This window comes from Suillus subalutaceus, assembly GCF_016647625.1.
Source record: "Suillus subalutaceus strain FC151 chromosome Unknown DFJ58scaffold_177, whole genome shotgun sequence".
Lineage (NCBI taxonomy): Eukaryota > Fungi > Basidiomycota > Agaricomycetes > Boletales > Suillaceae > Suillus > Suillus subalutaceus.
Genome location: NW_024540426.1, coordinates 1 through 20,167, shown reverse-complemented (window position 1 = coordinate 20,167; position 20,167 = coordinate 1). Strand labels below are relative to the sequence as shown.

At 46.9% G+C, this 20,167-nt stretch overlaps 5 protein-coding genes across 5 annotated transcripts; 3 read left to right on the top strand and 2 right to left on the bottom strand.

The window, feature by feature from the left end:
• Window positions 1-710: 710 nt before the first annotated feature.
• Window positions 711-3,258, bottom strand: DFJ58DRAFT_816184 (MFS general substrate transporter). Its single transcript, XM_041391741.1, has 14 exons — window positions 2,758-3,258; window positions 2,670-2,696; window positions 2,588-2,616; window positions 2,479-2,527; window positions 2,351-2,428; window positions 2,206-2,290; window positions 1,805-2,154; window positions 1,647-1,743; window positions 1,451-1,598; window positions 1,298-1,355; window positions 1,218-1,249; window positions 1,147-1,164; window positions 1,029-1,096; window positions 711-969 (listed from the first exon to the last, which is right to left on the bottom strand). The coding sequence occupies exons 1-14, from the start codon at window positions 2,916-2,918 to the stop codon at window positions 877-879; spliced, it is 1,293 nt and encodes a 430-aa protein (XP_041237512.1). The 5' UTR covers window positions 2,919-3,258; the 3' UTR covers window positions 711-876.
• Window positions 3,259-3,964: 706 nt separating this feature from the next.
• DFJ58DRAFT_749527 (isoprenoid synthase domain-containing protein) lies at window positions 3,965-5,609 on the bottom strand. Its single transcript, XM_041387662.1, has 4 exons — window positions 4,930-5,609; window positions 4,587-4,875; window positions 4,158-4,532; window positions 3,965-4,104 (listed from the first exon to the last, which is right to left on the bottom strand). Exons 1-3 carry the CDS (start codon window positions 5,349-5,351, stop codon window positions 4,188-4,190), a joined length of 1,056 nt encoding a protein of 351 aa, XP_041237511.1. The 5' UTR covers window positions 5,352-5,609; the 3' UTR covers window positions 3,965-4,104; window positions 4,158-4,187.
• A 992-nt stretch (window positions 5,610-6,601) lies between these two features.
• On the top strand, window positions 6,602-8,811 carry DFJ58DRAFT_863121 (uncharacterized protein; the record flags this gene model as incomplete). The annotated part of the gene is made up of 4 exons (XM_041394092.1): window positions 6,602-6,900; window positions 6,956-7,449; window positions 7,552-7,935; window positions 8,609-8,811. 4 exons carry the CDS (start codon window positions 6,602-6,604, stop codon window positions 8,809-8,811), a joined length of 1,380 nt encoding a protein of 459 aa, XP_041237510.1.
• Window positions 8,812-8,987: 176 nt separating this feature from the next.
• On the top strand, window positions 8,988-10,010 carry DFJ58DRAFT_669027 (Endonuclease/exonuclease/phosphatase; the record flags this gene model as incomplete). The annotated part of the gene is made up of 1 exon (XM_041382755.1): window positions 8,988-10,010. The coding sequence occupies one exon, from the start codon at window positions 8,988-8,990 to the stop codon at window positions 10,008-10,010; it is 1,023 nt and encodes a 340-aa protein (XP_041237509.1).
• A 2,552-nt stretch (window positions 10,011-12,562) lies between these two features.
• DFJ58DRAFT_863120 (RnaseH-domain-containing protein) lies at window positions 12,563-13,831 on the top strand (the record flags this gene model as incomplete). Its single annotated transcript, XM_041394091.1, has 3 exons — window positions 12,563-12,656; window positions 12,842-13,369; window positions 13,494-13,831. The coding sequence occupies 3 exons, from the start codon at window positions 12,563-12,565 to the stop codon at window positions 13,829-13,831; spliced, it is 960 nt and encodes a 319-aa protein (XP_041237508.1).
• Between the last annotated feature and the right edge of the window lie 6,336 nt (window positions 13,832-20,167).

The following is a 20,167-nucleotide window of genomic DNA, read 5'->3' as shown; positions in this document are numbered from 1 at the left end:
GCTAACTGCAGCCTACAGTGGGTACAATGCATGTGGTCTACTATTCAGCGACGTGCGCTTTGACGTTGCAGCTGTGCGCAGATACTGGCAACACTGATACCCTGCAAGAATGGCGTGCACCCTCATACTAAAGGGGCTGCCCGGCATTGCCGTGACGTCGCTAACAGGCGTCAGCGAGTCGCCTCGATGAATGCATTATATATATTTGTAAAAATCTTGGGCTGCAGGGTCCCATTGGCTCCGTGCCCTTGTGATTGGTGGATGGACACCTGACGGCATGATAACAGTTGCCTCGTTAGGGAAATTTATATAGTCAACTGTTCGGCTTGCGTGGTTGACAGGGGGCTTGAAGGAAAGAAGATCCAATATCGGCCCTGCCACATCTATTCCACTGGTTATTACGCATACGGGATGATAGGCCGCACTAGGAGTGAAAATGACAACTTCCCTAAGGAAGCGAAAGTTAAGTTATTGGTCCGAGTGTGGTGTGTAATATTCGGCTTTGCTGCTCGCTGTCCATTTTGCCTCTTGACCACTCTGACCCTGTCGTATTGTTTTGTTCTCCGTGTGAGTGCGAAAGATTGTTTGAGATCAGAATTTGCAAGCGGTGCTTAATGCTTGTTGACATGAGTGACCAATGGTCGTAAACACTGGAGTAGACGAATCAGAGACTTGACGTTGTCCGCTGTTGTTCGTTCAATTTAAAGCTGGGGGTTGGTGCCCGCACGCTGCAACTGCATAGACCAGTCCAAGAATATTTGTACTTCTGCGCACGCATTCAATACACGAACATTTCATACACATATTTCCAAGAAGTCACATCTAATCCAGCACGAGTGAACACCTGCCTCGAGTGAATCCAAAGGAACAACTAGTTCACGTGTCCCCGCCAGCTATGGATCGTTTCTGTTTGTTCCGGCGGTATAAGCGCATCGCCACGAACATCGAACTTCCGACGAAGGTGATGAACTAGACGCAAATTTTAGCGCAAGGCGTGCGCAAGTGGAGGAACAATGTGAGCTACTCACCCCACTGAAGAGCGACGGTATCCACCACCTATATTGAGAACCAAGCAAGGCGCCTGATATTGGGCCGCCTGAAAATATTGGTTCAATAGCGGATAAAGAACGGAAAGTAACGACTCACCGACTAATCCACTAAAAGCTGACCATTCGCGCGCTGTCAAGAATTCCAAGACAGAGTTAGACGATACATACAAGTGAAGGCAAAACATATGCCCATTCGCGCTCTGCATGAGGGTCAACATCACCAAAATGCAAATGTAGGAGAAGCCAACCCTAGCTCAGACAAATCGGGCGTGAACTCAGTTATCAATGGCACTACCAGCGCGATGTCTTGGAAAGTCAATGCCAGGAATTACACGAGCTGCAATGTGACACTTACAAACACCGGAAAAGTAGCCATATGCAAGTCCTGTACACAACCACACTGGCCACGTCACTTAGAGCTATCATGGATGTTATGATGGCACTGCATGCGACAGTGGATGCGATCGTGAAGTTCAATACCCCCGTATACGTTGCAATAATTCCTGCCGTGCAGCGGCCGACGACACAGGCAGCATTCATGATCACAAACTAAACCAGGTTAAGAGTCGACGACGAAGGATAGAATATTGAACGTACGGAGTAGAACGAGAAATGTACGTCGATCCCATGTTTGATAGAGTCCAGTTGTAAGTAGAATACAGGGAAGAAATAGCCGGTCTGACACAGCAGGATCCTATGCGTAATCAGCTACAAAAACTTCGAGTTGTTTCGTGCGGATGCCAGAGAGAACTTACCCAACGGTCACAAGGATGAAGAGAACCTCGCGAGAGCATTTTCGCACCACTGCAGTATAACTGACAGTCGGTACCGGCAGCTCTCTTGTACGCATGAACAAACAGGCTATTAATAACAGAGCACTGACAAAACCCGCACTGGCGCGAACGCCTCTTGCAAAGCCAATAGTGCCATTCAAAAGGTGATTGAGCATGATCGGATGAATCATGGAACCAAGTGGTGTACCGGATGTGACAAGAGACATCACCAGCGTGCGTCTTCTGGAGAAGTGCTGAGAGGCGACCGCCAAGGAGGGACCATACGTTAGGCCTATCCCAATCCCAGAGAGGATACCTTGAACCATGAAAATCTAGTCGCCACATATAGGTAGCCTGTTCACAGAATTACCAGCGCTACTCACCATGTAGAACTGACCAGGCTTAGCAAAGGATAACGCGAACAAGGGCAGCGATTGGAGCGACGACCCCGCGATCACCATATGATAGCTATTAGCAATCAGTATGATAAACAACCGACTATGAACGTTATGGAAAGCTGAAACTTACAACCACCCTCTGTTGTATAGCGGACCTGAGATCAACGTGATATTGACTGCGAGGAACGAGGTCAATGCGCCAATCCATCTGACACTGACTGAGACCAAAAGTTGCAGAGCAAAAGCATATTCACTTACGATATTGCAGATGGCGGATAGTTGGTCAGATAAATTCGTGTGTAATAATCTTCCGAGGCCGTTTATCAACTTCGGATATAAATAATCATGCGACTGCACTCCTGCGTACCTTGATAAACTCCAAAAGACGATATGTATCTGTGAAAGTGATATTGACTGGTATATGTCTCGAACGAACGGAGAGAACCAACCCAAAAGCACAAAATTGCATAAGGAAACTAAGTATCGTCGTGATTATTAGACACACAACATACGGGTATCATTCGAGACACGGCTTACCACCCAAAAACAGTCCCCCATGCCCGAAACCCGCCATCCGGAGGGCCTGATTCTGAACAAGCTGTTTGGGAATTAGATGACGGCACATGTCCTAGCTCTTCCAGATCATCTAATTTCTTGTTCGTTGTGAGCGTATTATGGATTGCGGACTTCGTTGACATGGAAGTAAATGGGAGTAAAACGCTATGCGCTAGCAAATGTTGGGTTCACGGATTATAAGACCAATATTTATCTTGACCCTGCGTGTCGTGCTAAAGGGGCTACGCGGTAGGATATGCATTACCGTGACACCACCGACAGGGCCCGTTAACAAAACCTCGAGTCTTGACGGCAATTGAACCTGCAGGGTTCTATCCCTGTGATAGTAGACACCTGATGACATGATAACAGCCGTCTTGTCAGGGATATACAGGACTATTGTTCGGCTTGTGTGGTTGACAGCGAGCTAGGAGACGGTCGGTTGAGTATCCGCTTTGTCACATCATGATGGACATTGGACACACTGTACAAGTTTCAAGCTCAGTCACACCCTTGTAGAACTCCGTCACATTATGTCACATTATGTCACACGATGTCATCGTACGGTCTCCACGTTATGCGTCATGAGCAAGTGTACTATAATGTTACAAATTTTCACTTATTTCAGACTGGCAAATGCAATTGCATTGTATAACTTTATCTTTCTGCGCTCAATTGCCTGATTATGGCCATGAACACTGGAGTGGATTCAAATGATGATTTAAATTATCTTGACATGAAAGCAAAGCACATCTGTTGTTGATGATTTCATCACTAGGGAGGCATCCACGAATCAGAGACCCGACGTTGTACGCTATTGTTCGTTCAATTTGAAGCCGGGGGTTGGTGCCCGCACAGCCAAAATTAGTCCAAGAATATTTGTACTTCTGCGCACACGTTCAAATACACAAACAATTCATACACATATTTTCAATATGCCAATGTGCTTGAGGGGCAAGGCGCGAGGTCAGGCTTATCATTGAGAGGTTCTTCAGTGATAATCGGAACAACGAGAGTCAGCTGTAGAGTCCTCGGAAGCCCATTTGATTATATCTTCTCTGCAGCTCCGTGACTACTAGTTGACAGCAGGAAATCAAAAAGACCAGCATACGGGTATCATTCGAGACACGGCTTGCCAGGGCCTACGAGACTGTTCAATGCACATACAATGGTGATACCAAATACGCATGGGAAGTGTTTCACACGAGGAGCTGGACGATGAATTGAGACCACGAAGGACAAAGCAATGCAGGCGAGATGTCACATATTATACAACCGAAGCAAAACTTTCAGGTCTGTGTGAGACGAAAATCATGTACCAGCATCCTACTAAGCTAGTCGTAAGAATTGTGCAGTGCGTGAAAGAAGTAAAACGATCTCACCTCTAGAAGCCGTGCACTAAGTGTCAGGCTCTACACTGAGGGCCTTTGGGGAAGAAGCTTGACGATTCGGTCCCGCTTGACAGCATGACCATCCTTACCAAAATAGCGGGGAGAATTAAAGTGCCAGTGAAGCGAGCCAATCATCCAGTTTTGCAGCCCTTCTACATATATAGCCACTTGCTTGTCAACCTCTTCTCCCCACGAGGGTAGGATGGCACGGTTAGACTCAAAGCGCTGGATGGCATCTTTACACATCTGACCAGTATGGTTCATGGCACCTTGTATATCTAGTCCTCGATCGTGCATGAGCACAGCAACCAAGTTTTGCCAGTGTGCGTCACCCTGAGATTGCTCCTTGTTGTATGAGACAATATCCTGTCGGCGGTAATGTCAGCGGCACCCCAGTATTCAACCACAGAATAACATTACGTTGGCCCAACAAACATGATCATTGGCCGCGTACTCCAAGGCCACGATAGCTGGATGCGACATAACTTCGTCGGGAAGATCAATTCGAGCTACGAATTCGATGAGGGTAAAGGAGGGCTTCAACCCACATAGATCTCTCCTCAGGGCGATGAAAGATTGCAGATCATACATATTTCCTTTAGCACGGTCGTCCACCTGCTTAGCCACAGCAGCGAAGTACAATTCGATTCTGTGGATAAACCGCTTTGTGCAGCCGGGGCCGGCAGTCTCCCTAAAGCGGCTGCCAAATCTAACCGCATAACGACTTTAGAAAGAGTGTATATGATGGAAAAAATAGCCGTACGACTTGCACATCCTTGCACCAAGCTGTTCTGTGTCAAAATTGATGGGATCGCGCAATGCAGAAATACAGGATTCAAGCGCTCCCCGTACATCGACAACACCATACTCCATCAAGTCGTCTAGAATGAATCCCCATGCAAAGAAGTCAGAGCAGACTTGGAGATGGAAAGCATCTGCATCAGGATAGCAAACGGCAGCGTATCTGCCTGCGTCCATTTCGATATACCCTCTGAGCTCGTGCTCTACCAGTCGTGCTACGTCAATGAGCCATTGATCAGATGCGCGGGACACGGCATAACCATGAAGGTTCTGTCGAAAGTAATAATGGCAATCATTGATGAGGTCAGGTAAAATGAATTGTGAGGGCTCGCAGTCAAGAGTGGTCGTGTGGGTGACAGTGGGAAACACAATCGTCGGATTCATATTATGAACGTCGAGATGAGGAAACTATAGACATGAGATGCATCAGTCTTTATAGTGATTTTTTTAGTGCCAGTGGATGTGTTGTAGTTAGTGTTGTTGGTAGAACTCGGCAGTTTTGCCAACCGAAACCGGTTGTGCCTGGTCCTCGGCAGAACTCACGCGAAAGGGGGGATCTGTAAATTTTTAGGACTGCTCAATGAATTGAACAGTTCTCGCTTAGTAGTGCAAGAAGTTTGATGTGTTACGAATGCTTACGGCTCAGTGATGCAGCTCGCCGATTGGTGGACACTGGAGATTGTGCAACAGTGAGGTAAAATTGGTAAATAAATAATCATGCGACTGTTGCGTACTTTGATAAACTCCAAAAGACGATATATATCTGCTCAAGACTCAAGTGCAATTGACGGGCAGAACTCTGCCATTATATGTCACGTGCACGTGGTAGGGCACCGTGAGAGGAAGATGGCCCATGATAGTGTGGCAGAACTCAGAATCGAGAGGATGGACAATATAGTATACAGCATCAGTTCAGTGTATGATAGCGTGATTTGGAACTCTCTACAATGGCTACTAAGTCTGGAGGCCGGCCTCAGTCACATGCTAAGCGCTGCAATCTCTCTGTCGGCATATTCGAGACTCTTGGCAAGGTTTGCGCTATCATATCCACCTCAAGAATGTTGCTGGGGGGCCCTTGATCTCGTACCACCACCATGGTCGAGAACTCCCACGCTTAAAAAACGCGGGCAAGGTCGAGCTGTCGCGGCTCTCAGCATCATCTGGCCTAGTATGAACCATTTTAAAACTGGAAACACAAAAACAACAACCCATCTCTGAAATCCCATCACAAACAACGATATCCAAACACAAAAACCGAGCAAAACATCGACACAAGAGAACAACCTGGACAAACTCACATGTACACGTCAAAAAGCAACCCAAACATAAATAAGTGAAAGACTAAGACACCCAACGTACGTCAAAACACCGGCAGTAAGACACCAGCACAGGCCTGCACGTAAAAACGAAAGCTCGCTCCACCTTACACTAACCTTTACTGTCACTAACCCTCTCCCCATGAGAAACCTCACTCACCGGCAAACACAGATTGACCACAGCCTACTTCGAAAACCGAGATGAAACCGGCCACAATGCCCATACCGAACCACCAAAGACTTGAACCGAAAAACATGCAGAGTAAGGAAGATATAAAACCCCACCCCCTACTAACAATAATCCCTGTCCAACTAACGATGAAAGAAAAAGAACCCACCTCACTCAAGGCTATTTCTCAAGCCTCACGCCCATACCCAACCACCCCCTGTCCGCTTTCTCAATCATCCCGGTCCGGACCAAAATACTTCCCCCCTGATGTCCTACAGGAGGAATTGGATCGTGCTATGGACCTGATACCTTACATACCTGACCCCCCATCCCCACCTTCTCCCCCGAGCCCACGCTCCCCCCCTGATACCCCAACCCCTACAGGACAAACAGAACGCGTCCACCCCCTCCAACCCGACCTCCTTGTATACCGGGAATTCAGCGTAAAGTCATCCATACCTAGCAACAACGAAACTACCACCCCCCCCCTCCGGTCTCGCCAGCTCTATCCACACCCCAGGCAACACTGCAGTAGATCAGATGATCACCGACACCACGAACCCCACTGCAAGCCATGCCCCCACATACGAAGAACAGGCCATTCTGGAGCATCTAGTGCTCGCAAACATGAATAGATCTGTGCTAAGTCAACATGGCACGATCAATAGCACTACACTCCCCCAATTCACCCCAGCTCCAACCGGGGGCTTCCCAACGGTGCACATGTCGCACTCAGCGCAAATTTTCGACCACCTAGAAAATAGAGTCCTGCTCGCCTGGTTCCAGGTTGTGCACCCGAAACTCATGGTCAGAGTTTTTGATCATTCAGGGAAAGAAGTAGCAGAGCAAGCCGCCATCATAGCAGAACGAGTTCGCGCAAACATCACTACCATAGCGGAGTCCATTCACCACGACACCCCCCCCATTCGTGTCTCCCCCCCGCAACCACAAGGTGGCAAAGGAGCAAAGAACTTCCCAATCGGGTTCTTAGTCCATAGTGTGACCAAAGAAGTCGAAGACCTACTCCTAACCCAACGAGTATGATCCACAACCGACCTGACTTTCGAAGCCCTTCCCTTCAATTGCACACACCCCCCAGAACTCCTCTTCGGCCTAACCGGCTTCACAACTCTAGATGAAGCTACCATCCTACAAGCCGTCACTGATACCTGGAACCAAGATGAGACCCGCTACCACATAGGAAAACTCTTCTCGTCATGCCGCCTACTCGACGATGAGTTCAAGGCAACCCAAGACCTAATCTCATCATGCCGCGTCGAGCTCCTCGATTTCAAAATAACGGGAGGTTTATCAGTCCCCCGCTTCAATATTCTCGCAACCAGTCCCACAAACGATGCGAAGACATGGACTAATCTCAGAAGCTACTTGAGCACACTCTCTTACCCAACCAGCCTCGACGGTTGTGGAACCACGACAGCACTTTTCGCCTGCCAAATCTGTCACTCCCTCGCACACCCAAGAGGTCTGTGCCCATTCCCACTCATCCCCCATTGGAACGGCCCGAAAGTAGGCGGCAGGAACAGTAACAACGGGGCTCGCCAGGCAGGAAGGACAAGAGGGGGCAGACCTGGACGAAACGCGTGACCCAATCTGATCTAACCAATGCACTAAGTACATAATATAACGAGAAAGCACATACCCAAACAAACCCATCATTGCTCCCATCCTAACCCCCCCTTAGTCCTTGATATAGATACATATATGCATACCTACCTTACCCACCCCATCCCAGTCCTAGTACAGCAATCACAGTCGTTCCACCAGAACAAAACCGCTAAAAACAACCCGAAGCAACGCTCCCGTCTTAGGCCCGACCCCTAAGAACAAGTGAACCGTTGATGATACGACCCCGTTTCCACTGAGGCACGAACCGGAAAACACTGAACCTGGCCCAAATATACTGACCGCTCTCACAACGGGACAGGAAAGCTGAGGTTCGCCCCACAAAAGCATGGTGCACACCAGACCACGGATACCTGTTTAGGTTCGGACGAGCCGTGCCGAGAGGCTTAAGTTTTCGTTAGTAAATGATACCAGTATCACGGGAGCTGTAACTCATTGAAAACGCTAACATAGTCCACTGACAATGAGCCAGGATATGCTCGTTCTAAATCTACACCATGATCGTAGTGTAGCTTTAGTATTACGATCACCAACAATACTCTACAACCCCCCCACATACTCGGTCTCTCTGTCGGTCACGGTGCTTGCTTCCCAAACCGCGGAGGAGGACCACCTCGTACCACTGGGTGGCCCTCCGATGACCGGTCTGGGTCTTTCGGAAGTGGATCTGCCAATCAAAGGCAACCCCAACACCAACAACAACCCCCAAATGTAACCAGAAACCCACAAGCGGGAAACACACCACCCATACAAAGCCCCAACAACGACCCCCAAACACCAACACCAGAAGACCCACCTGACCACGCACAACGACAACAACCAAACCAGGTAAACGAAGCCCTGAATGAAATTAAAAAAACACGAGCCAACATTAAACTTGCGACTCTAAACATGAAAGGACGCACCTCAACTAACCTCACCCAAAGTCCAACATCAAAATGGACTACAATCAACCAAACAATGCGTGACCAAAAAATAGGTATATTATGTGTCCAAGAAACCCACCTGACAAACGAACACGAAAAGCAAATAGACTCCCTTTTCTCCCGCAGACTAAGAGTACTCAACACAAGTGACCCGCAGCGCCCCGGTAGCTCAGCTGGCATAGCCTTTGTCCTAAACAAAGAATTAACAAACGCGTCAAGCGCCACAATGGAAATACTAATACCGGGTCGAGCAGCTATCATGTCACTAAACTGGCACAACAACAAAACAATCAAAATTCTAAACATATACGCACCAAACAACGCAAATGAACACCCTAATTTCTGGAACAAAGTCAAAACGGAATGGCTAAAATCAAACGTCAGTGACATAGACTTCATGCTAGGTGACTTTAACCTTACTGAAAACCCAATTGACCGCGCGCCTGCAAGACTAGACAATGAACCCGCAATAAACGCCCTGAGAGAACTAAGATCAGAGATCAAAGTACAAGACACTTGGCGAAATGAAAACCCTCACCACTGTCTGTTCACATTCAGTAGCAACCGACATACACTGTCACGACTCGACAGAATCTACACATCCGAACGACACCTAGAAAGTATGTTAGACTGGAACACAAAAGTCAGCCAAATACCATCAGACCACCAAATGGTATCAGTGAGATTCGCCCCGCCGGGCTTACCACACATCGGCAAAGGGAGATGGACCTGGCCTATAGGAATAATGGCAAACGAAGATCTACTCAAACAAATCATTAAAATAGGTGATGAGAGCCAAAAGGAACTCGACGTACTAAGACAAAGAGATGAAGAAACAAACCCACAAACTATATGGAAATCATTCAAAAACAAAATCACAGCCGCGGCCAAAGAAACCACCAAGAAACAGCTAGCAAGAATAAACCAACGAAACGTTAACGAAAGACTTACGCAAGATCTCCAACTCAAAAGAAATAGATACCTCTGAAGATGTAAGAGTCAACAGAATGATAATGGAACAAGAAATAAACCACCTACAAAACAAACAAAATAAGAAGGCGCAAATAAAAGCAAAAGTGCAATGGGCTCACCAAGGAGAAACCATAAGTAAATATTGGTCAAGAATAAACAAACAAAAAGCACCAAGAGACATAATCCATCGCCTGAAAATACCGGGATCAAACAGATACACGACGAAATCTGAAGAAATGGCCGAAATAGCAAAAACATACCACAACGACATCCAAATGCACAACACACCCACTGACACCAACATAAACCAAAGTCAAAAACAAGCAAGAGAAACAGCACTGAAAGAAATACCTAAAAGCCAGAAACTAGATGAACAAACGAACCAAATGAACGAGATCCTAAAGGAGGAACACATACTGGACGCACTTATGTCATCAAAATCCGGAAGCGCAACCGGCATCGATGGAATCTCCTATGAACTGTGGAAAAACCTTCACAATAAATACCAAGAAGCAAGCAGAAATGAAAAACCTGGATTTAATATCATCAAAACCCTTACAATAGTCATAAACGACATACAGTTACATGGAATCCATAAAGACTCTGATTTCACACTCGGGTGGATGTGCCCTTTATTCAAAAAAAGAGACCGAACTCTGATTGAGAACTACCGCCCAATAACCCTACTGAACACCGACTATAAAATTTTAACTAAAGCGCTGGCAATACAACTCACAAAACACATCCACCAATTAATACACCCTAATCAAAGCGGTTTCATCCAAGGAAGATCAATCTTTGACCCAATCCGCCTGACACAAGTAATGACCGCCTACGCGGACCTGATGGAGGAAGATGGAGTAATAGTAGCCCTTGACCAAGAAAAGCTTACGATAAAATACACCATGAATATCTCCTAGAAACACTAGAAGCCTTCAACATCCCACCCATGTTCATCAATACCATCAAAAGCCTATACAACTCAGCATACACGAAAGTAGCAATAAACGGCTTCCTAAGCTCACCGTTTAAGGTCTCTCGAGGCGTAAGACAAGGGGATCCTCTATCATGTCTACTGTTCGATATCGCAATCGAACCACTTGCGTGCGCACTCCGTAATTCCCCAAAAATAAAAGGATACCAAATACCTGGAATAAACGAAAGAGTTATAGTCAATATGTACGCAGATGATACAACAGTGTACCTCACACACGAAGACAGCTACACCGACCTCGAAGAACCACTCCAAAACTGGTGTAAAGCGTCAGGTGCGAAATTCAATCTCGAGAAAACAGAAATATTACCGATAGGCACCAAAGAACACCGGCAAAACGTGAGTCGAACAAGGAAACTAAACGATAGAGACGAACTGTGGAAAGAACAAGTCCACATAGCCCAAGATGGTAACCCGATCCGATCCCTAGGAGCTTGGATAGGGAATGACGTCGAACATGCAACATCATGGGAACCGATCCTAGAGAAAATAGAAAAGAGTTTCAAAAGATGGGAACTTGGACACCCCTCCCTAGACGGGAAAAAACTAATTACACAAATGATAGCTGGCGGCATGACGCAGTTCCTTGCAAAGGCACAAGGAATGCCAAAATCCATAGAAACCGCTATCACAAAACTTATTAGAAACTTTATATGGAACGAGAAAAGGACCCCACCCATCAGCAACAAACGCCTAGAACGTCCGATAACTGAAGGTGGCCTAGACCTCCTAAACATAAAAACACGAAACGAGGCCATCAACATCATGTGGCTAAAGGCATACATGGACACATCAACACACCGTCCGACGTGGGCCTTCGTAATCGACGAAATAATAAATCGCCTGAGACCCGATGACCCAACAAACACATCTGACACGAGAGCCTTCCTCACATCTTGGACCCCCCCGACACAAGGCAAACGAGCAAACAAACTACCAATAATAATCACAACACTGTTAAAAACCGCAAAAAAAACACTGCACCAGCTTCGTACCTTTGAAAATATCCAGTAACCTCAAAGAACAACTTCCAGCATGGTCACATATCGGCGCCCCCCCTAAGACGTATCATAAGATAAAAAACCTATGCCTAAAACAAATACACAAAGCAAAGTTAGTAAAGGACCTGAGAGACATGACAAGGCGACTAACCCACCAAAACACACACCAAAAACAAAATACATGCCTATGCAATGAATGCATAGAAGACCGACTAAAAGGATGTAAGAACCCGCACAAATGCGCTACAACAGCTGAGTCAATAATCCGCAACCTCCTCCCCAAATACAACCCATACTCGTCACCACAAAAAGATGACCTAACACTAACACACAGGAGACTAGAGAAAAACGCACAGGCAAAAAACAGCCGCAACAGGAATCCACCTTCAACCCATCCATCACGATCAGAAACAACCTATCCGATGGCTTCCGCATCTTCGTCAACCCAACCAGACCCATCCACATACCGGCCTACCGCCTCCACGCCCCCCAAAACGGACAAAGAACACAAAACGACCCACTCACCATCTTCACAGATGGATCCTGCACAAACAACGGGAAACAAAACGCAAAATGCGGAGGTGGCATCTGGATAGCAAACAATCACCCACTAAACCGAGCGATAAGCATACCGGGCACTCACCATTCCAACCAAATAGGAGAACTTGTAGCTGTACTTGTAGCACTCCAATCAGTAAACCCATCAACACCTGTGAAAATTATAACCGACTCAAAATATGTAATCAATGGCATAACCACTCACCTAAGCGACTGGGAAGATGCGGGCTGGATAGGAATATCCAACGCCCCCATTTTCAAAGCATTAGCATACCAACTAAGACTGGCGACCAGCCCCCACATCTTTCCAATGGGTAAAGGGTCATAGCGGCATAGAAGGAAATGAAAAGGCAGACCGCCTTGCCCAACAAGGAGCATCGAAAACAGACACGGACGCCATAGACCTGTATGTACCAAGGAATTTTGACCTACAAGGCGCAAAATTGTCAAACATAACGCAAAAGTTAGCATACCAAGCTCTGAAAAACGGAACACACCTAGAATACAACAGACAAACCCTAGGCCTACTGAGCTTGACAAGAGCCACTATCGAATCCATGACCGCCACAATCGAGACGGACGAAGTGATATGGAGAAGCTGCAGAAATAAAGACATTACAAAAAAAATACAGATGTTCATATACAAAACACTAAACAACATGTTCAGAATAGGTGAGTATTGGCTACAAATACCCACATTTGAACATAGAGCCAGATGCCAAGCCTGTGGGGAAGTCCCGGAATTGATGGACCACATCCTCACACAATGCAATAACCCAACGCGAAAGAAAATCTGGAGCCTCGCCAGATCCATATGGCCAAGTCAACACGGACCATGGCCAGAGCCCAAGATAGGCCTAGTCCTAGGCAGCGGCGCGCTGTCCATCTCGCAACCCCCCCTGAGAACAACACGGAGAAAACCACGCAATCCCGGAAATCAACAAAGGAGCGTCCCGCCTCCTAAAAATCCTAATATCTGAATCAGCTTATCTTATCTGGACACTAAGATGCGAACGAACAATAAAAGGACAAATACATACAGAAGACAACATCACCAGCAGGTGGGTAAACACCATTAACAAACGAATACAACTAGACCGCGCGATAGCAGCTCGAACAAAGAGATCATCTAAAGCCATCACACAAGTCCGCCAAACCTGGGCTGACATAATAAAAATAAACAACAACAAAATAAACCCGGAAAGTACCGATTGGGTAACAACACTAGAGGTTTTAGTGGGTATTAAACTACCCAGGCCCTCGCAGACCGAGGCCACCAGGTAGTATACGGAGCCCCACACTACTCCCATACGGAGTGTGCATAAGTAGCATTTTTTCCTCGGACGGTGCCATTGCACTGCTATAAGCGTTTTACGTAGGGCTAGACAGTGTCAGTTGCTACATAATAAACTCGCTTTTCCAAAAAAAAAAAAAGAATGTTGCTGACGGCAAGTCAACACAACACCGTGTGATGAAAAGGCGTAGCCCAAGGGCTAGCGGGCCTTCAATTTGGTTATGACGCGCGCCACCGAGAGTCTCGTTCCTTGTTTTCGACCTTGTCTATCTTACCATCGCAGTTCTGTAATAATAATATTATCCTATTCTCCTCCTCGGATCTTTATCTGAGCCCCAACAGCAGACTTAGGGTGTTGCTGACATTAGGTCGAAAACAATCTCTTCACGCCCAAAACCATTATTCCACTCTACCCCTATCATGTCTTCAAACAATAACTCACTTGATGTTGATGAAAATATGTCTTCCCCTAACGGCGCTGATGGAAACACCCTTCTTCAACTCCTTACACAGTTGGTGCAAGGGCAGCAAGACTTTGGCCAGGTTGTCGCACAAGTTCTAGCTCACCCTGCTCCAGTACCACAAACTCCGACTGCGCCGACTATCCCTAAAGCATCAATTGCTGAACCAGATGCTTATGACGGGAAGTACGAGACGTTCGACGCATTCATGAGTCAACTTTTTCTATTGTTTTCCGGCAAGCCGTCGGTCTATGCTAATGACCAAATGAAAATCATTATGACCTTGTCCTTTATGAAGAAAGGTTTTGTGGGTACGTGGGCAACCAATATCACGAAGCAGCTGAGGGAAGGCACTCTTGTCTTTGCGAGTTGGGCAGAGTTCAAGAGGAAGTTGAGAGGTGTATTCGATGATCCGAATAAGAAACGGCTCGCGCAGGTTAAGCTTCACGCGCTGAAGAAAACTTCTAAACAATCCGCTGATGAATATTTCGCCGAGTTTGATCAACTCGCAACAGTCGCAGGCTTCAACGACGAAGCCTTGCTTGATATACTCCATCAAAACCTTGACAAGCCCACATTTGATGCAATTGTGGCTGCTCCGCAGGTTGATAGAGAGTTGACGGCATGGAAGGACTATGCGAAGAAGTATGATAGGAATAAGAGAGCGAACGAAAGGAGTGATGGAGGAGAATTTGCGAGTGGAAGGAGGTTTGGTGAAGGAAGAGGAGGACCGGGTTGGTTTCAGCCACAAGGAGGTATAGGACGAGGATCTCCCCATACAGGTACCACTGGAACGAGCGGCACCACTACGGACACTGGGAGTCACGCGGGCACAGGCACCGGGGGCACCAACACAGTGGGGGGCTGGCGCACTTTTCCTGGACGAGGGGAGCCCATGGATCTTGACCGACAGCGTGGACGAGCTACCTCTACCCAGCTCAAATGCTACAAACTGTGGAGAGACGGGGCACATTGCTCGTGGTTGTCCTAAGCCACGAGGATGGAATACAATGAGGGCAGTTTTCGAGGGATTGACTGAAGAACAAAAGGGAGAAGTAGCGGAGATTTTTAATTTACTGAGAGAAGTCTGGAGAGAAGCAAGAGGATTTTTGAAGACGCCGAGAGAGAAGGGTGCCAACTCACCGGCGGATTGTACGATAAGTGCTGAATCAGTCAATGAAACTTGTGATTCGGACTCCCAAGCACCCACTTCTATAGATCAACCAAAGAGTAAACTACAAAAGAAACATCAGCGGAGAAAGGAGCAAAAACAGAATGATAAAAAAGAGGAAGCTAGTAAAAGACAGCTGGAGGATGACGAGAAGGTGAAAAAGGGTTCCTTGCTATGGACCATGGAGATGCTTCGTTCCGACGATGAAAAGGCATTGAAGACGTTACGTCGTTGGACCAATCGTCAGCGCATCTCGGAGGTTGATATTGACCTCCTACTCCAGCTTCGACAGCTCACACCAATTCAACAAAAGGAGGTTCTCCGAGAGTTAAAACGTCCAAAAACCTGGATCCGCAAAATTAATCAGAATTCCGTTGTTACGCCGGTTACTATCGGCACCCTTGATGATCAACTGCACCTTCCAATTGAATGCTCTTCTAGATTGCAGAGCCACAGGCTGTTATATCGACGAGGGATTTGCACGAGCCAAAGGTCTTAATCTCGAATCACTTCCTCGACCCATTCCAGTTTATAATGTGGATGGCTCACACAACGAAGGAGGTCCAATTCGATCTGTGGTGAAGTTGCGTCTCCAGGTACAAGATCATATCGAGATCTTTAATTTTGCAGTTACCAACATTGGAAAAACGGACCTTATCATTGGTTTCGATTGGCTTCGGAAGCATAATCCCTCTATCGACTGGCGCACTGGAGATATCACCTTTAATCGCTGTCCACTTGCTTGCCGTGCTACCTTTGGAGGAGAGATATCACATGAGCCAGAAGATGAACCTTGTAAGGAGAAGCGAAAAGTTGAGCAGTTAGAAGACGGAGATCGCATTTTTGTCACTAAGTTTGAGGTCGAGACATTGGAAGAATGGCAGTATTGGGAGAAGGCTAGAAGATGTGAAAAGATTAGGGCTGTGGAAACACGCTCTCAGAAGTTGGCAGAGGAGGCACTTAAGAAGGGGACAAAGATGTCGTTGGAAGAATTACTTCCCAAACACCTTGAAGATTTTACGCCGGTGTTTGAGAAAGCCTCATTTGATCGCTTACCTGAACGACGTCAGTGGGATCATGCTATTGAACTCAAACCAGGCATCGAACCTTTCAATAGCAAGATTTACCCGCTAAGTCTCGTTGAGCAAGCTGAACTCGACAAGTTCATTGAAGAGCATCTGCACACAGGACGAATTCAACCTTCGAAATCCCCTATTGCTTCCCCATTCTTCTTCGTCAAGAAGAAAGATGGCTCTTTGCGTCCTGTACAGGACTATCGCAAATTAAACTCAGCTACCATCAAAAATCGGTATCCCCTTCCTCTGATTTCCGAAGTAATCCACAAACTCCGCAACGCGCGATATTTTACCAAGCTCGATGTTCGATGGGGGTACAATAATATCCGCGTCCGTGAGGGAGATGAGTGGAAAGCTGCGTTTACAACCAATCGGGGACTCTATGAACCATTGGTAATGTTTTTTGGCCTCACAAACTCACCAGCTACCTTTCAGACGATGATGAATGATTATTCTGAGATCTCATTAGCCGTGGAGTGGTGATTGTTTACATGGATGACATTCTCATCTTTACCGAATCCTTCGAAGAACATCGACGAGTCACACGTGAAGTTCTTCAAATCCTTCGTGACAACCACTTGTATCTGAAGGCCGAGAAATGTGCCTTTGAACAGACGGAAATCGAATATCTCGGACTCGTTATTCGTCACGGCGAGGTTTCTATGGATCCAGTCAAAGTGAAGGGTGTACAGGAATGGCCTCGACCTACTATGAAACGCGAAACTCCAGCAATTTTTAGGATTTGCCAACTACTATCGTCGTTTCATTCAAGGTTTCGCTCATATCGCTCATCCTCTTCACCAGCTTAACTGGTAATGAACAATGGCATTGGGGAATAGACGAAGAAAAGGCATTCCAAGGCCTGAAAACTGCTATCACCACAGCACCCGTACTTATCCTACCCAAAGACGATGCCCCGTTTCGTGTCGAAGCTGATAGTTCTGACTATGCTACAGGAGCAGTACTCTCCCAACTCCAATCCGATAATCATTGGCACCCTGTCGCATTCCTTTCGCGTGCACTATCTGATGTCAAGCGCAATTACGACATCCATGACAAGGAACTGCTCGCTATTATGCGAGCTCTTGCTGAATGGCGACATTATTTGATGGGTGCGCAACAAACCATCGAAATTGTCACTGACCACAAGAATTTGGAGTATTTTACTTCGGCAAAGAAACTAAACCGTCGTCAAGCACGTTGGGCCTTGGAACTCGCAGAGTATGACTTCCGACTTACCCATAAGCCGGGAAAATCCCATGGGAAGCCTGATGCCCTCTCGAGACGAGCAGACCATGGACGGGGGGAGGAAGATAATGAAGATCGAGTTTTATTGAAAGAGGAATGGTTCCGAGCAGTAACAACGGAGATAGAGATGGAGGGTGATGAAATCTTGTCGAAGATTCACACATCGAAGAGGGTTGAGAGGTTTGTAAGAGAAGCAATAAAGAAAGGTGAGAGAGGCTGGAAGGAACAGAACGGATTGAGGTTGTGGAAGAATCATATTTATGTGCCGAATGAACAATCCCTCCGAGATCAGATCATCCACTCTCACCATGACCTGCCTGTATCCGGTCATCCAGGGCGCTACAAAACGGCAGAGTTAATTTTGCGGACATATTGGTGGCCACGAATTCATGCGGATGTAACGCGTTATGTGAGTGGCTGCGAGAAATGTCAACGTACTAAGACCTTTCCCACAAAGCCATTCGGATTACTCGCACCTAATCCAGTGCCAGAGCATAACTGGCAGTTCGTATCAGTGGATCTCATAACTCAACTTCCCCAAAGCAAGGGAAATGACGCCATCCTCGTTGTTGTGGACCAACTGTCCAAGATGATACGTCTCGCGCCGACAAATGGAGAGTTGACTTCTGAAGGTCTTGCACGTTTGTACCGAGACCGGGTATGGCAGGATTTTGGTGTTCCTGAACGCGTCATCAGCGATCGCGGCTCTCAGTTCGTGTCTAGCTTTATGCACGACCTCAATCAGTTGCTCGGGATCCAAACCAATCTATCCACAGCATATCATCCACAAACAGATGGTCAGACCGAATGGATAAACCAAGAAATCGAGCAATATCTTCATTTATTCACCAATTACCGTCAGAATGACTGGGCAGAGTGGTTACCCCTCGCCCAATTTAACTATAATGACAAAGTGCAAACCTCCACTGGATATTCCCCCTTCTTCCTAAACTACGGTCGTCATCCTCGCAAAGGAATTGAACCCCGCTCTAGTGTGAGGGCGGAAAGCGCAGACGTCTTCGCTTCGCAAATGCATCATCTTGCGCAGGAAGCCACTAGCGCCTTGACAAAAGCAGCGAATGACATGAAACGTTATTATGATGAACACCGTCGTGAGGCTCCTGAATATCAGCTGGGAGATTTAGTTTACTTGGAGGCCACCAACCTTAAATCTGACCGCCCTTTGAAGAAGCTCAATGATCGTCGTTTGGTCCTTTCAAAATCATTCAGAAGGTTGGAGAGCGAGCCTACAAACTGGATTTACCTCGCACTTGGAAGCGGATCCATCCAGTGTTCCACACTGTTCTTCTTCGTCCCTACACACCACCAACTTCCCCATTGCAACAATCGCCGCCGCCGCCACCACCAGTAGACCTAGGAGGAACCCCAGAATATGAAGTTGAGAATATATTGGATAGTCAAGAGAGACGTGGAAGAAGAGAACACTTGGGAGCCGGAGCAAAATTTGAAGAATGAGTACGGAACCAACGAGGCATTCAAAACTTTCCTGGCACGTGAACGAGAACGCCTCAAAATTCGTATACCACCTCGGGGAGAATGGAGATATGCGATGCCAAATCGAGGAGTGTACGATTGGAGGATAGGGACATTTAGAGAGATCGTCGATGAGGACATCGACCTTGGGAGAGGGTAATGTGATGAAAAGGCGTAGCCCAAGGGCTAGCGGGCCTTCAATTTGGTTATGACGCGCGCCACCGAGAGTCTCGTTCCTTGTTTTCGACCTTGTCTATCTTACCATCGCAGTTCTGTAATAACAATATTATCCTATTCTCCTCCTCGGATCTTTATCTGAGCCCCAACAGCAGACTTAGGGTGTTGCTGACACGCCGCCATGTTCATATGCATACGACCAAACTTCCAGGCATCAATATGTACAGAGGTTGCCAAGCAACTCGAGGAAGTGTGAGTCTGTGGCAGATTATTATTCTTTCTGTTTGCTTTATTACGATATGTCTGGCGCGACGTCCTCTTTCAGCATCGTTTTCCTGATCAGTGCTACCCCCCTCCGCATTCATGTGACATTCGTTACCAGCTGGGCCCGACTGATACCTGAGGTGTTGGGTCGGAGTTCCAGGGCAGTCGCGTCACAATTGGGCCTCATTCAACAACCAACCAACAACACAACTCAAACTCAGATGTCTTGAGAATTACAAAGCCTCGATGGAGCCATGCATAACATTCAGGTGTGTCTATGTGTTGTTTCTTGACGTCTATCTCAATTACTCTTGCTCAGCTGGGTGAAGTTGAGCAAGATAGGGGCAATTCTGGACATAAACGGACCAAACAGCAGCGTATTATCATGTCCCTTCCACCCCCGAAGCGCAACCATCAGATGTATGGCTACTACGT

Bases quoted from the DNA above. Each gene is read 5' to 3' on its own strand.
- DFJ58DRAFT_749527 (XM_041387662.1), bottom strand. From the start codon at position 5,351: ATGAATCCGACGATTGTGTTTCCCACTGTCACCCACACGACCACTCTT. The intron at 4,876-4,929 runs GTACGGCTATTT...TTATGCGGTTAG, and splicing joins GGTGCAAGGATGTGCAAGTC to ATTTGGCAGCCGCTTTAGGG. The intron at 4,533-4,586 runs GTAATGTTATTC...TACCGCCGACAG, and splicing joins ATCATGTTTGTTGGGCCAAC to GATATTGTCTCATACAACAA.
- DFJ58DRAFT_816184 (XM_041391741.1), bottom strand. From the start codon at position 2,918: ATGTCAACGAAGTCCGCAATCCATAATACGCTCACAACGAACAAGAAA. The intron at 2,528-2,587 runs GTACGCAGGAGT...CGGCCTCGGAAG, and splicing joins GTCTTTTGGAGTTTATCAAG to ATTATTACACACGAATTTAT. The intron at 1,744-1,804 runs GTAAGTTCTCTC...GATTACGCATAG, and splicing joins TTCATCCTTGTGACCGTTGG to GATCCTGCTGTGTCAGACCG.